We start from the raw sequence: 12,430 nt of genomic DNA, 5'->3' as shown, positions 1-12,430 counted from the left end.
TCCCCCTCCCCCAAGCAAAAGCAAAAACAAAAGCAAAAGCAAAAGCAAAAGCACAATCTTCACCCCCGGCAAGATCTACCCCCTCGCCCTCCTCCTCCGCCTGGCCCTGCTGCTCTACGGCACCTACCAAGACGCCCACTCCGCCCTCAAATACACCGACATCGACTACCTAGTCTTCACCGACGCGGCGCGCTTCACCGCCGCCGGCGGCAGCCCCTACGACAGAGCCACCTACCGGTACACCCCGCTCCTAGCGTGGGTCCTCCTCCCCACGACGTGGACCGGGGCGGGGTGGTTCGCCTTCGGCAAGGTACTGTTCGCGGCAGCGGACGTGGTCGCGGGGTGGTTGCTGGCGCGGACGCTGGCCGTGCACCAGGGGATGGCACCCGCGCGGGCGCTGCGGTACGCCAGCGTGTGGCTGCTGAATCCCATGGTGGCCAATATCAGCACGCGGGGCAGCTCGGAGGGGGTGTTGGGGTTGCTGACTGCCGGGGTGGTGTATTTGGTTCTCGGGTGCGGTAGCACCGGCAGCAGCAGCAGCAGCAGCACCATCCGGGGGATCGGTCGAGTGATCGCCGCCGGGATCGTGTTGGGGATAGGCGTGCACGTCAAGATCTATCCGTTCGTGTATGGGGTTTCTGTGCTGCTGTTTCTGGACAGCCGCCGGCATCAGAACCACAACCAGAACCAGAAGAGAGGAACAGGAGTCCTGCAACAACGCCTCCGAAACGAAATCACCCCATCCCGCCTCACCTTCACAGCCTCCGCCCTCCTCACGTTCCTGGGATTAAACGCCCTCATGTACCACCACTACGGCCGGGACTTCCTGCAGCACACCTTCCTGCATCATCTCACCCGCATCGACCACCGCCACAACTTCTCGGTCTATGCTTCTTTGCTGTATGATTCTGCTGCTGCTGCTACCGCCGCAGGTGCCCCCGACGGTGCTACCGGAGCCGCAGCCGCAGCCGTAGAGAAAGTCCGCATCGAAAGCTGGGCCTTCCTCCCCCAACTCCTCCTCTCCGTCCTCGTGATTCCGTTCGCACTCGCTAAACGGTCCCTCCCCGGAGCCATGCTGGCGCAAACGTTTGCGTTTGTGGCGTTCAATAAAGTCTGTACGAGTCAGGTTCGTTGCCCTTGTCCCCTTGTCCCCTCGTCCCGCTTTTCTTTTGTGTTTGTGCTGTGCTTCACGGTCCCAGCTGGGTTTCATAGTCCGGTTGAGCTGCGGCGAGCTGAGCTGAGCTGAGCCGAGCCAAACCGAGCCGAGCCGTACTGTGCCTGCTGTGCTAATCCACCGAATAACTGACTGACCGATGTGGGATGGATAGTACTTCCTCTGGTATCTGATCTTCCTGCCGCTGTATCTGCCGTACTCGTCTTTCTTACGAAAGCCGCGGCTCGGGGTGGGTGCGTTGGGCGCGTGGGTTGTTGCGCAGGTGTGTATTTACCCCCTACTCTCTCTTTCTTTCTTCACCCCCCTCTTCCCCCCGGGTGTGTGGGTTGGGTAAAGGGGGCGGGTGCTTGAGTGTCGATCTTGATGCGGGCAGGGAAACAGTTGCAATTGTGCTGATCATACTGTCAGGCCCTCTGGCTGCAACAAGGGTATAACCTCGAGTTCCTGGGGCTGTCGACGTTCGTGCCGGGATTGTTTGTGGCGTCGCTGGGGTTCTTCGCGGTCAATGTGTGGATTCTCGGAGTGATTGTGCAGGATGTGGGGGGGTTGGAGGCCGGGGGTGGTGGGTACTAGAGACTGAGCTACGCCAAGGAGTATGTATAGAGCGGAGTCCCAGGGTCAGACATCAGTTGAGTCGGATGGCAGACACAAGTCAGCTTCAGCTACATGTAACATTATACTATCTTAAGCAAATCAGCAGTTGCTATAAACTCTCTCATCATGAAGACATGAACACACTCCCAAACTACGGCTTCGACACATCGGCAATCACCTTGTACGTCGACGCATGGATGCTCAACGGCCGCGTGCGGGGATACACGGCCCCCACGATCTGCCGATTGTGCCCGTACTGCGGATAGATCCCATCCGACAGCTCCACGTAGTGCGCCTCGGGCCGCGCCTCGTGCAGCGCCTCCAGGATCCGCTCGCTCCACAGGCCCGTACACTCGCCGTCCACCAGCTGGAAGTACGGGTTCAGCGGCGGACACGCCGAGTCCAGGTCGATGAAGCGGATGCGCATGTAGTCCAGCCGCGCGTGGAGCTGCAGGCTGTGCACCGCCCCCAGCACCAGCTTCTCGAACGACCGGATGAAGTTGAGGTTCGTGATCCCCGAGAAATCGTCCAGGAACGCCAGCCCCGGGTGCACGTGCTTCTTCTCCCGGCAGCACGTCTTGACCACCAGGTCCAGCGACTTCAGCCGCGACTTGGCCGGCCACGAGGCCATGAACCCGCGCGTCGCCTGGAAGAGGCCCGCGCACACCTTGCCCGTGAACGCCAGGGACTCGAGCTGCGGCGCCGCTTCGCCCAGCAGCCGGCAGAGGTGCGGCGGCGTGATCCCGTCGGGCGTCCACCCGGTCTGCGAGGTGTCCTTATTATAAAATCCCTCCAGGCTGATGTTGACATGCACCAGCGACGGCGAGAGCCGCGCCAGCACCTCCGCGATGGTCTCGTAGCCCTCGATCTTGGGCTTGGCGTAGGCACAGTGCCACTCACGCACGCCCGGCAGCGCCTGGGACATGTTGGCCCAGTGCTGGTAGTCGCGCATGATGTTCCACGCCCCGCGCATGACGAAGGTCTGGATGTCCGGCAGCACGGGGAGGCGCCGCAGCCCCGAGTGCCCGCACGGATCGTCCCGGAAATGGCGCACCATCGGCGGCCGCTTGCAATGGCCCCCCTCGAGGGTCAGGATGCGCGCCTGCGGGAAGCAGGTCTGCACGTGGGCGAACATCTCTTCCAGGGTGGCATTGTGGCTGGCATAGTGGTATCGATAGTCACTGCTGTGGTTGGTGTCCGAATCGTCCCAGACCATCGCATTCTGCAGGGCGGCCGGGTCGGCAAACCCCACGTCTCCGTTGTTGAAACGCCGCGTCGGGAGCTGCTGCGTGAACTGCTTGGTCGCGCGTTTCCCCCAAACCGGGATCCAAATCTCGACGTGGCGGACAAAAGGGGCGAGACGGGGGTGCGCCCGGAACCAGCGTGCGCTTGCCGCCAACTCATCTGCGGTGCCCTTGATTTTGACTGTAACCCGATCAGAACGAATCCAAGAGCCTGCGAACGAAAGAACAGAAACTGACTATGTCGGTAGATCCGATCCTGCACCAATTCTCGCCACACCCGGGTTATCAGCGATAGATTCGATAGCGCCTTTCGACGGGGATGACGCAACGACCGGTTCCAACTGCGCGCGGACTTGCCCCAGGTGCAAGAGGTGAAGGCGGATGCTCGTTCCCCAAACAGGTAGTCCAGAATCGCCTCGTGGATCTCGATGGGCAAATCTTCGAACCGGATCGCGGAATGGCTGGACTGTGGTAGTGTCTCGACGCTTATCGGGGGCTGGCTATCAGTGTCCTCCATCTCGGTATCCACCGGGCTCTGGTGACAAACGACGAGCCCCACCGCGGCGGAGGGAACGGGTCCCTCGGGAAACTGGATCTCCGCGCTGGTACACCGGTTCGATTTGGCATATGGAAGGGTGGTCGAGACCGACGCTTTGGCCAGCGAGTTGACGGACACGGGACGAGGGGGAGGGAGCGTCGAAATCATGACGGGCGGAGGGAGTGATTGTGCGAGAATTTAGAGAAAAGAGGGAAACAAGAAAATAGTAAAAAAGGAAAGCAGCATGAAACACCCGGAGAACGCCAAGCAGGGGAGAAAGAAATCAGCAGTCGTGAGTTCGTTAGGCTAATCGAAGCCGGTGACAGGGAAGAGTCGGTTTTAGTCTTTCGATAGGTCTGTGTGTCCAGATCAGAGAATGAAAGATGAGGGGAGAGACCGAGTGTTGTTTTTTCCCTTTTCCTTCACAAAGTCTTGAGTGATCAGGTGGGCACTGCGGGATTCGTCAGACCAAGGCAAAATCGGATCTTCGTGTGCGACAGAAAAAAGGATAAAAATAGCGGGAGCAGATGATGGCTTTTCCTTTCAGATTTTTTGGGGGGGGGGGTTGTGGAGGAAAAACGAAAGCTGTTAAATTGAAGTTGAGGTTGATCGGCCAACGTGGTCCATGGCGGTGTTGATGCAGCAAGCAGTGTTGTTCAGTCGATAACCGGCGGTTAGGCCGTCAGGCAGCTGGTGCAAGTAAATAGTAGGTGATTTAGATGGTAATCAGGATGGAGGGTATCAGAGAGGCAAACGAAGTAAAAGAAAACGAGCGCAACCAGGCGAGTGGGTATAAAGGAGATAGAGAGGGTGGAATTGACTAGGGGGTATCGAGTGAAGAAAATGGGAAACAGAAGACGACAGGAAAAAGAAAAGAGGGGGAAAAGAAATAACTTTAAAAAAAAGCAAGAGTAGGAAAACAGAGACGGGGAGAGGCAGCAGGAGGGATGGGAATGGGGGAAATGGGGAGATTTTCCAGGATGGATGGGAAAAGTTGAAACCACCCCGAAACTGGCTGGATCTTGCCATTACTATCAACATCAACATCAACATCAACAATAACAATACGTATAAGCTCCTCAATATCACACCACTCCCTTCACTCTCCTGCTCCTGCTCTTGGAACTGGACTACTGGCTCATAACATGGCCTGGTTGATTCTCGAAATTCTCGACTGTTATGATGAAATTGTTTACATCACCCTCCTCAGGATCTCATCCATCGGCCTGTCTGTTTCAAGTAAATCGACCAGCCCGTCCACCATGAATCAAGCCGATTGATGCTATATCGGGATACACCATAATTTATCATCTGCAGACATCCATATCATTCGCCTTTGGATAGATAAAGATTGCAATGAAGACCGCAGGCTGGTGCTAGCACAAAGCTCCTATACCGATCGATTCTCTCTCTCTCTCTCTCTAATGGGAGTGATCAATCACCTGAGATCTTCAAATCATCGTACATCCAACACCAACACATCCACTTGCTCCACTTGTGCCCAACACCGTGCAGTACTTGCCAAGTTGTGGTGGACAGGATCGATAAGAAGGACCCAAAGTCCCAATGGGCTTTTCCCCGCAGGGTGGATCTTCTTTGCACTTTTCCCTTTACTTTTCTCCCATCCCCACATCTGGCCGCATCTTTAATTTCACACTTCACTTACACTAAACAATTTGAGTACTAGTCCACTACTTAAGAGATATTCATATTTTGAGTATCAGCGCTAAACCATGCACGAAAAAGCGCAAAACGGACACCTGCAAAAGAAGGCCTGCAAAGCATGATGAGAGCTATATACACGAAGAATCGAACCACATCCCTCAGCATCATCTCCGGCGGCGGAATCGAAATCGAAGTTCATCGTCGCTGTCGGATTCCTCACGCTCTTCTCGCGTTCGTTTCTGCGTACGAGGCGCAGCCACCTCCGAGTCTGTGCGCGCTAGGGACTGTGAGCGAGACGCCACCGTACCGCTCGGGGTCATCGTTGGCTCTGGAGGGCTCTCTGCCACAACGGCCTCGGTCGATCGATGACTGTTGCTCACCCAGTAATGTTCGCCTATCCCAAATTCTTTGCGGGTGACCTCTTCTAAAGGAACTATGACGGTCTGGATGCGGTAGCGCGGCTGGCTAGGATCGCCCTTCCGTCGGAACTTTTTGAAGTTTTTGCGCCCGTTCCACCGATCGTTCCAGCGGCTATCCTCTGCATCGACATTGCGCGGCTTGATCTCCATCTCCTCCACAATAGCGAGTCCTTTGAGCTTCTCAATATCCACCTCTTGCAAGGAGTCCTGGAGAGATGCCTCTTCCGCAACTCGGCGCTGACGCTGGGCATCCTCTTCGGCTTCCCGATGCTGTCGGGCGGCCTCGAGCACATCTAGTTTCTGACGCTTAGGTTTGCGAGGGGATTCCTCCTTGGGCTGGGACGATTCATCGTCTACAGATTGTCGACTGGTCTCAGCACGTCGACGTTTCATCGCCGCCGCACCTGGCAGTAGACTAGAGACAATATCTTCCTCGTCGTTCAGGCTGTTCTGTTGCTGCGACTCCTGGACAGACGCAGGTTCGACTTCCATCGGAGGAGGGGATATCGCTGAATTTTCCTCTGGCGCATGAACTGGAATGGAGTTGATGTCGAAGCCATCATCAAATGTCTTCATCTTACTTACATACCCCCGCACACGAGGCCGGGACTTTCGTGCGGGCGGCTGACTTACTTCCTCTGACGGTTGTGAGTCCGCGGCAGGAACTGTCTCGCTGGAGGCGGTGCCGGGTGGAGGCTGCGGAGAAGATTCTGCATTTGCCTCGTCGCTAGCATCGACCTCCTCAAGTAGAGGCTGACAGAGAGGAGCCGAATTGTTACCCAGGATGGCGTCCAGAAATTCACTCTGCTCAATCACCCGCTGCTCGGTCAGGAGTGCAATCTGTTGACTGAGCTCCAGGGACCACTCCTCATGGCGACCCTTGGCACGGTACCGTACATGCACCACACCGCCAGGGCTATCTCGCTGACTTCCCAACCCTTTATTCCCCGCAGCGTTCCTCATGAACTGCGCAAATTCCTCAGCAGTAGTCACTCCGTCCTCGATCTGATATAGTAAGACCTTCCCCTGGCCGTTGGTCAGGGCATCTTCTAGATTCTCCATCTGTGTGGCATCGCCGAAAACGAAGGTGAACCCCTCGAAGATGCTCAAGCGGGCGGGGTTGGGCGCAAAGGCCTCTTTGGGCCGTTGAGTCGTTTCCTTTCCCGGAGGAGGAAGATGCTCGGCTGGGTCCGGCCATGCCGAGTCAAAGTCAGCCTCGAGAGGGCACAAGGACTCGGGGCTGTCCAGGTCACTTGGAGTCGCCGCATAAACCAGGGCGTCCACGTAGGTATCCTGAACAATGTGCTTGGCATTCACCAATGCTTGCAAGCCCTTCGCTGTATTCCGTTTGCTCTGAACCACATGCGTCGTCTTGTCGACTACGTAGGGTATGATCGTCTTGATATCGAGGTCTTCGAGTCGGGAGCGCACTCGTGCGAGAGGGTCTCTGGCTTTGAGCTCTTTGCTCGAGAAGGAAAAGCTCAGCACCGTGGGACACCATTTGATCCTATGTCAAGGGAAAGATGTTAGCTGGATCAGCGACAGGGGTAGAGCGCTTGTTCTCACCGCAGCATATGCTCATAGCGCCCCAGTTGCAGCTCGTGGTGCTGGCCCTCCAACTTCGTATTCCCACTTATCTTTTCACCATTAACCTTGGTACCCAACTTCGATCCCAGATCGGTAACAGTTATCTCTGACTTGGTGTGGAGATGTGCCTACAGCCAGTGAGGTCAGCAGGGAAGTTGCCCAGCATCGGACCGCATACTTACCCCATCGCCCGGCTTGACAGGGGAGACTTCGATCAAGAGATGCTTCCGCGAGATAGTCTTATTCGCAATGGCATGTCTCACTACAATCCGTTTGTTGGCATGATCGGCATTCGATCCTCGACTTTCTGACAATGGAAACCATAATTACCTCCATCTTCTCTAGCCCGACCGAACAGATACTTCTTCCCCGGGCGCAGCCAGACGCGCTTCCCTATTTTGCCAAACAGTTAGCCTTCATTTTGCCCAAGTGAGGTAAACAAGACATACCCTCAAGGAAATCCCCTTCAGACTCAAGGATCCACATGGGCAGACGAATGGAACCAGCTGCTTGCACGGCCAGAAGAAGGCTGGCTAAGTGACCGGCTGAAAGAATGACGGCGGCAGCATTGCACGTGAAAGTCTTCCGCGGGGAAACCCGCTGGGCTCCAAAAACACACCAACGCGTGATCACGTGCGCAGGCGTCGGCGGTGGCAGCTTTACCCACTTTGGGTAATAATTGCTTCGCGGGTGCCGGCGGAAAACGTCATCATCACCTTTTCTTTCAGACACAAGAAAGAAAATGGAGCCTCCGGGCGAGGAGCGTCCCGACAACAACAACAACAACAACAAGGATGCAGACTATGAATTCGAAACCCTCAAATATCAACTGCTTGGTCCCTCCCTGACCAAAGCCGGTCAGGATGCCGTGGATCAGCGGAAGGTGAGTATATCCCGACTTACTCGCTTTCTGCCTTCTTCATACTGAGCGATTCCGATCCAAGGTGTCCGAAATCATCTACAACGCCTCCAAGGGCTCCAAGTTCTTCCACCACGAGCAGAACCGCGACAAGGTCCTGACGGAGAAGATCGCGCGGATTCTCCGCGAGAAGGCCCACCTCGCGACGCTCGATCTCTCGGCGGACCTCCGGCGCGCGGACCAGCTGATCGCAGAGCTGGAGCTGACACGGGATCTAAGTCAGCACGTCGTGCACGTCGACTGCGACGCCTTCTTCGCGGCGGTCGAGGAGCTGGACCACCCAGAGCTGAAGACCGTGCCCATGGCCGTCGGCAAGGGCGTCCTGACGACCTGCAACTACGAGGCGCGCAAGTTCGGCGTCCGCAGCGGCATGGCCTCCTTCGTGGCCATGAAGCTCTGCCCGCGGCTGGTCTGCCTGCCGATGAACTACGACAAGTACAGCGCCAAGGCGAGGGAGATCCGCGCGGTCTTCGCGCGGTATGACCCCCTTTTCGAGAGCGCGAGCATCGACGAGGCCTACCTCAACCTGACAGCCTACTGTGCGGAGAACGGGGTGGGCGCGGAGGAGACGGTCGAGCGCATGCGCGCCGAGGTGCTGGCCGAAACCAAGGTCTCGGTCTCGGCGGGCATCGCGGCGAATGCCAAGCTGGCCAAGATCGCCTCGAATCGGAATAAGCCGAATGGCCAGTTCTGCGTGCCGAGCGAGAGAGTGGCGATCATGGCGTTCATGCGGGAGCTGCCAGTGCGGAAGGTGAATGGGGTGGGGCGGGTGTTCGAGCGCGAGCTGGAGGCGATCGGCATCAAGACCTGTGGGGATATCTTCCCGCAGCGGGCGTATCTGACGCGCCTGTTCGGGGAGAAGGCGGCGTACTTTCTCATGCAGTGCTATCTGGGTCTGGGAAGGACGAAGATTCAGCCCGTGGAGAACTATGAGCGGAAGAGTGTGGGCACGGAGCGCACGTTTCATGAGTTGGGCGGTAAGGAGGAGCTTCGCGCGAAGTTATGGTCAGCCGCCGAGGAGCTGGAAAAGGACCTCGCTCGCACGGAGTTCAAAGGTCGTACCCTGGTGTTGAAGGTCAAGCTGGCAACCTTCGAAGTGCTCTCGCGGCAATGTCAGCCCTCACGCGCGGTATTCACCGCCAAGGATCTCTATGCCTTCTCCCTGCCAATGCTGGAGAAGCTGGAAAAGGAGATCCCTGACATGAAGCTGCGATTGCTTGGTCTGCGCTGCACCAATCTCGTGAGCACCAAGAAAGTCGGCATCGAGTTCTTCGGGGTCGCCCCTCGGCCTAAACCAGCCGTGGAGCCGTCTACCGACGACAATCCCGACCAAGAGATCGGCGCGGAAGAAGCGTTTGAAAGAGCTGCACGTCAGGAGTTACACGACGAGATGAATGAGATTGAGAAGCTCAGCCAGGAAATCTCCGAATCAGCAGATGTCGACGGCAAGCCGGCCCAGAACACAGCCCCAGCGTATTGGGATTGTCCGATATGTTTGAAACCCCAGGTGGCCGATGATCGGGCCTTCAACGACCATGTCGACTACTGTCTCTCCAAGCAGACCATTAAAGAGGCGGTCCAGGGTACCACTGAGCATATCCGCGAAGAAACCCCGCCGGCGGCGTCCAAACCCCGCAAACGCAAACCTCCCGGACAGGAATCTCCGGATCCGCGACAGAAGAAACTGTTCTTTTCTTGACCACTGCAGAGTGGGTACGATATGCATCGATATTGAGCTCCGATGAAGCGTTATCCGATTTTAACCCTCATTCCTCGGCCGGTCCGTGGAAATTACACCCCAATCTGTTCACAGTAGTATTTGGCTTCACCACTCCTGTTTTGAGAGTCATACACTATAGACAACCACAAATACCCCTTTTGGCTTCCTACACATTAGCAACTTCGAATTAGACAAAATATATTTTTGTTGGACGTTTCTCTCAGAACAGTACTGAAGAGCGGGGTCACAGCCCACAATCAGTTGCTAACGAGTAGCACCTGTGAGCTCCATAGCATTTTATTCTGCGGCAAATATCATCCTCTACTATACAATCCACCCTCCCCCTCAGCAAGGTAATTCCCTCTCACCCAATCAGTCCGAAACACCGCTCTTCGTCCACCAGAAATCACACTCCTTGCTACTCCATTCATCATCCGCCATCTGCGCCGTCACGCCCACACCCCGGCCCCCCGCACGCTCATCATTGCCCTCTCCGAGCACCATAATCCTCTGGGAGGCATCAAACGGCTCCCAGCGCGGTCTTCGCGCAAACCTCCCCTGCACCGCATTCGGATCCCCCCTCACAATGAACGAAGTGATATACGCATGAAACATACCGGCCATCTCCTCCTGCGCCGGCGAGAACGCCCTGACCTCGGGATCGAACGTCTCATACGCCGTCTGATCCCCATGATTCGCCCCGCCCAGCACAGTCCTATTCAACGCCCACCGATACAGGAACACCGGCTCGCGCTGCTGCGGCTGCGCCGCCGACACAAACCGCGCTGTCTGGCGCACGGGACACGCATACGCATAGTGGCCGTACGCGGCCTCGACGCGCTTGAACTGCGGGCCCACGCTGATATTCCTCGTCTCGAGGTACGGGGACGCTCCGTCGACGGCCGGATCCGGGTAGAGTGCGTCGATGGCGCGCAGGTCTTCGGCGGTCCACGCGGGGAGGAGGGTGGCAAAGAAGGCGGAGAATTCGGCCGCGGTGGCCAGCGCCGTCGGCACGTAGTACGTGCCCTCGTTGGTGTTGAAGCCCGTCAGCAGCGCGATGTTCTTGTTCCAGGCGCCGGCGCGCCAGGCGTCGATGGGCCGGCGCTTGATGAGGTCGCCGTCGATGACGGGTTGGAAGGCCCACCGTACTGACGGGTTGTAGCGGTCGAAGACGGTGGAGGAGGCCGTGGTGATGGTCGCGGACGGCGCGGCGCGCAGGCAGGTTAGCATGTTGGGGTCGGAGAGGGTGGGGTCGCATCCGGCTGCGGTCACGAACTCCCGGAATTGCGCTTCGTGTAGGGCCGCGTTGTGGGCGTGGACGGCGCGAGAGGTCGCAGCGCCGGATTCGATGATCGCCCGGTGGAAGTAGGTGTGTTGCAGGTCGGGGTTTAGGATGTGGTGGGCGATCTGGGGGTGTTTAGTCTTCGAGTTTCTGGGAGAGGGGGGGGGGGGGGGGGGGGGGGGTGGGGGGGGGTGTTTTTTGGGGGGGGGGGGGGGGGGGGGGGGGGGGGGGGGTGAGTCTTACTGAGTGCGCGCCGGCTGAAAGACCGATCAGAGTGACTTGGGATGGGTCGCCGCCGAAGCTGGCGATGTTGTTTTGCACCCATTGGAACAGGAGGAGTTGGTCGTGCAGTCCCAGGTTGAGGATGCCTTCGTTCGCTGTGGTGGTCGAGGGGAGGAAGCCGAGAGCACCGATTCTGCAGTGTGTTAGTTGCGCATGTTTCTTGTTCGCCTTGCTAGCCTCGAGGGCGCATGCACTTGCCTGTAGTTGAAGCTGACCGCGACAAAGGGCTCGTCGGCCCAACCCACCATGGACGCTGTGTTGTGCATCGAGGCTGGTCCGATCAGTTACCACTCATGCAACCTTGGAAGCCTGTCTTACCTGTTCCGCGGTTGTAAGCGCCACCGTGAACGTAGACAGCAACAGGGAGCTTGCCCTGCACCCCCTGGGGTCGAAAGACATTGACCGTAAGACAATCCTCACTGCTGCCGCTATCCCCGGGGATCTGCAACAACTGCTTGCCTGGGCAGCTGTCGAACCATCAGCCGACCGCGCGGTACAGATGCACTGGAAACATACCGTGGACCATAGCGACTGGCATCGACCAACTCGTCCGAAGCATTGACAGGGACGGCCCGACGGAACCTGCGATTGCCCACCGGCGGTAGGGCATAGGGGATTCCACGGAACGCGTCCACCGGATGATTCAGTGTCTCTGTCAACGTGGTGCCCACCACCGTTCCCTGGGATATGGCAACGCGGGGCCGATCCAGAAGGATAGCATTGTGTAGCGATGAGGGCAGCCACGAGGCAAGGAGCGTTTGGAGCTGTTGAGTGCTGCCGGATGGCTGCTGGACAAACAGCAGCAGAATGACTGGCAGTGCAGCCAGGAGCAACGGTCTCGCACTCAGCATGGTCGGTCGGTAGTATCACGTATGAAGTGAACAAAATTTCGGAATCCTGACTGAACTGAATGCCGAACACGGTCCTTTTTATTGGGGAGTTGGGGGATCTCTCCTCATCGGCGATCACTTTTGCGTGCCGACAGACTGCGCTATCAATCACTTTC

General features: G+C 57.5%; 5 protein-coding genes across 5 annotated transcripts in view; 2 read left to right on the top strand and 3 right to left on the bottom strand.

Moving 5' to 3' along the window:
• Window positions 1-1,747, top strand: part of BO95DRAFT_450767 (glycosylphosphatidylinositol-alpha 1,4 mannosyltransferase I) — a gene marked incomplete at both ends in the record, with an annotated part of 3,006 nt that extends 1,259 nt beyond the window's left edge. The window contains 3 exons of the mRNA XM_025588034.1: window positions 52-1,126; window positions 1,329-1,436; window positions 1,583-1,747. Of these exons, the coding sequence (XP_025445396.1) occupies window positions 52-1,126; window positions 1,329-1,436; window positions 1,583-1,747 (1,348 nt within the window). The remainder of the gene's footprint in view (window positions 1-51; window positions 1,127-1,328; window positions 1,437-1,582) is intronic.
• On the bottom strand, window positions 1,583-3,971 carry BO95DRAFT_38709 (uncharacterized protein). The gene is made up of 2 exons (XM_025583510.1): window positions 3,250-3,971; window positions 1,583-3,193 (listed from the first exon to the last, which is right to left on the bottom strand). The coding sequence occupies exons 1-2, from the start codon at window positions 3,716-3,718 to the stop codon at window positions 1,920-1,922; spliced, it is 1,743 nt and encodes a 580-aa protein (XP_025445395.1). The 5' UTR covers window positions 3,719-3,971; the 3' UTR covers window positions 1,583-1,919.
• A 1,304-nt stretch (window positions 3,972-5,275) lies between these two features.
• On the bottom strand, window positions 5,276-7,574 carry BO95DRAFT_439981 (DNA damage response protein RcaA). The gene is made up of 3 exons (XM_025585851.1): window positions 7,404-7,574; window positions 7,201-7,349; window positions 5,276-7,141 (listed from the first exon to the last, which is right to left on the bottom strand). Exons 2-3 carry the CDS (start codon window positions 7,206-7,208, stop codon window positions 5,380-5,382), a joined length of 1,770 nt encoding a protein of 589 aa, XP_025445394.1. The 5' UTR covers window positions 7,209-7,349; window positions 7,404-7,574; the 3' UTR covers window positions 5,276-5,379.
• A 389-nt stretch (window positions 7,575-7,963) lies between these two features.
• On the top strand, window positions 7,964-9,839 carry BO95DRAFT_355912 (Y-family DNA polymerase; the record flags this gene model as incomplete). Its single annotated transcript, XM_025582273.1, has 2 exons — window positions 7,964-8,104; window positions 8,166-9,839. The coding sequence occupies 2 exons, from the start codon at window positions 7,964-7,966 to the stop codon at window positions 9,837-9,839; spliced, it is 1,815 nt and encodes a 604-aa protein (XP_025445393.1).
• A 297-nt stretch (window positions 9,840-10,136) lies between these two features.
• BO95DRAFT_383034 (putative extracellular lipase) lies at window positions 10,137-12,369 on the bottom strand. Its single transcript, XM_025583407.1, has 5 exons — window positions 11,941-12,369; window positions 11,743-11,891; window positions 11,619-11,695; window positions 11,386-11,583; window positions 10,137-11,267 (listed from the first exon to the last, which is right to left on the bottom strand). Exons 1-5 carry the CDS (start codon window positions 12,273-12,275, stop codon window positions 10,233-10,235), a joined length of 1,794 nt encoding a protein of 597 aa, XP_025445392.1. The 5' UTR covers window positions 12,276-12,369; the 3' UTR covers window positions 10,137-10,232.
• Window positions 12,370-12,430: the final 61 nt, after the last annotated feature.

This window comes from Aspergillus brunneoviolaceus (assembly GCF_003184695.1).
Source record: "Aspergillus brunneoviolaceus CBS 621.78 unplaced genomic scaffold BO95scaffold_12, whole genome shotgun sequence".
Lineage (NCBI taxonomy): Eukaryota > Fungi > Ascomycota > Eurotiomycetes > Eurotiales > Aspergillaceae > Aspergillus > Aspergillus brunneoviolaceus.
The sequence above is the reverse complement of the archived record's forward strand: the minus strand, read 5'-3'. Positions and strand labels throughout refer to the sequence as shown.

Coding starts and splice junctions, on each gene's coding strand:
- BO95DRAFT_38709 (XM_025583510.1), bottom strand. CDS start 3,718: ATGATTTCGACGCTCCCTCCCCCTCGTCCCGTGTCCGTCAACTCGCTG. Junction 3,194..3,249: donor GGATCGGATCTACCGACATA/GTCAGTTTCTGT, acceptor ATCGGGTTACAG/TCAAAATCAAGGGCACCGCA.
- BO95DRAFT_383034 (XM_025583407.1), bottom strand. CDS start 12,275: ATGCTGAGTGCGAGACCGTTGCTCCTGGCTGCACTGCCAGTCATTCTG. Junction 11,892..11,940: donor GCCAGTCGCTATGGTCCACG/GTATGTTTCCAG, acceptor ATGGTTCGACAG/CTGCCCAGGCAAGCAGTTGT. Junction 11,268..11,385: donor TTTCAGCCGGCGCGCACTCA/GTAAGACTCACC, acceptor AAACACCCCCAG/ATCGCCCACCACATCCTAAA.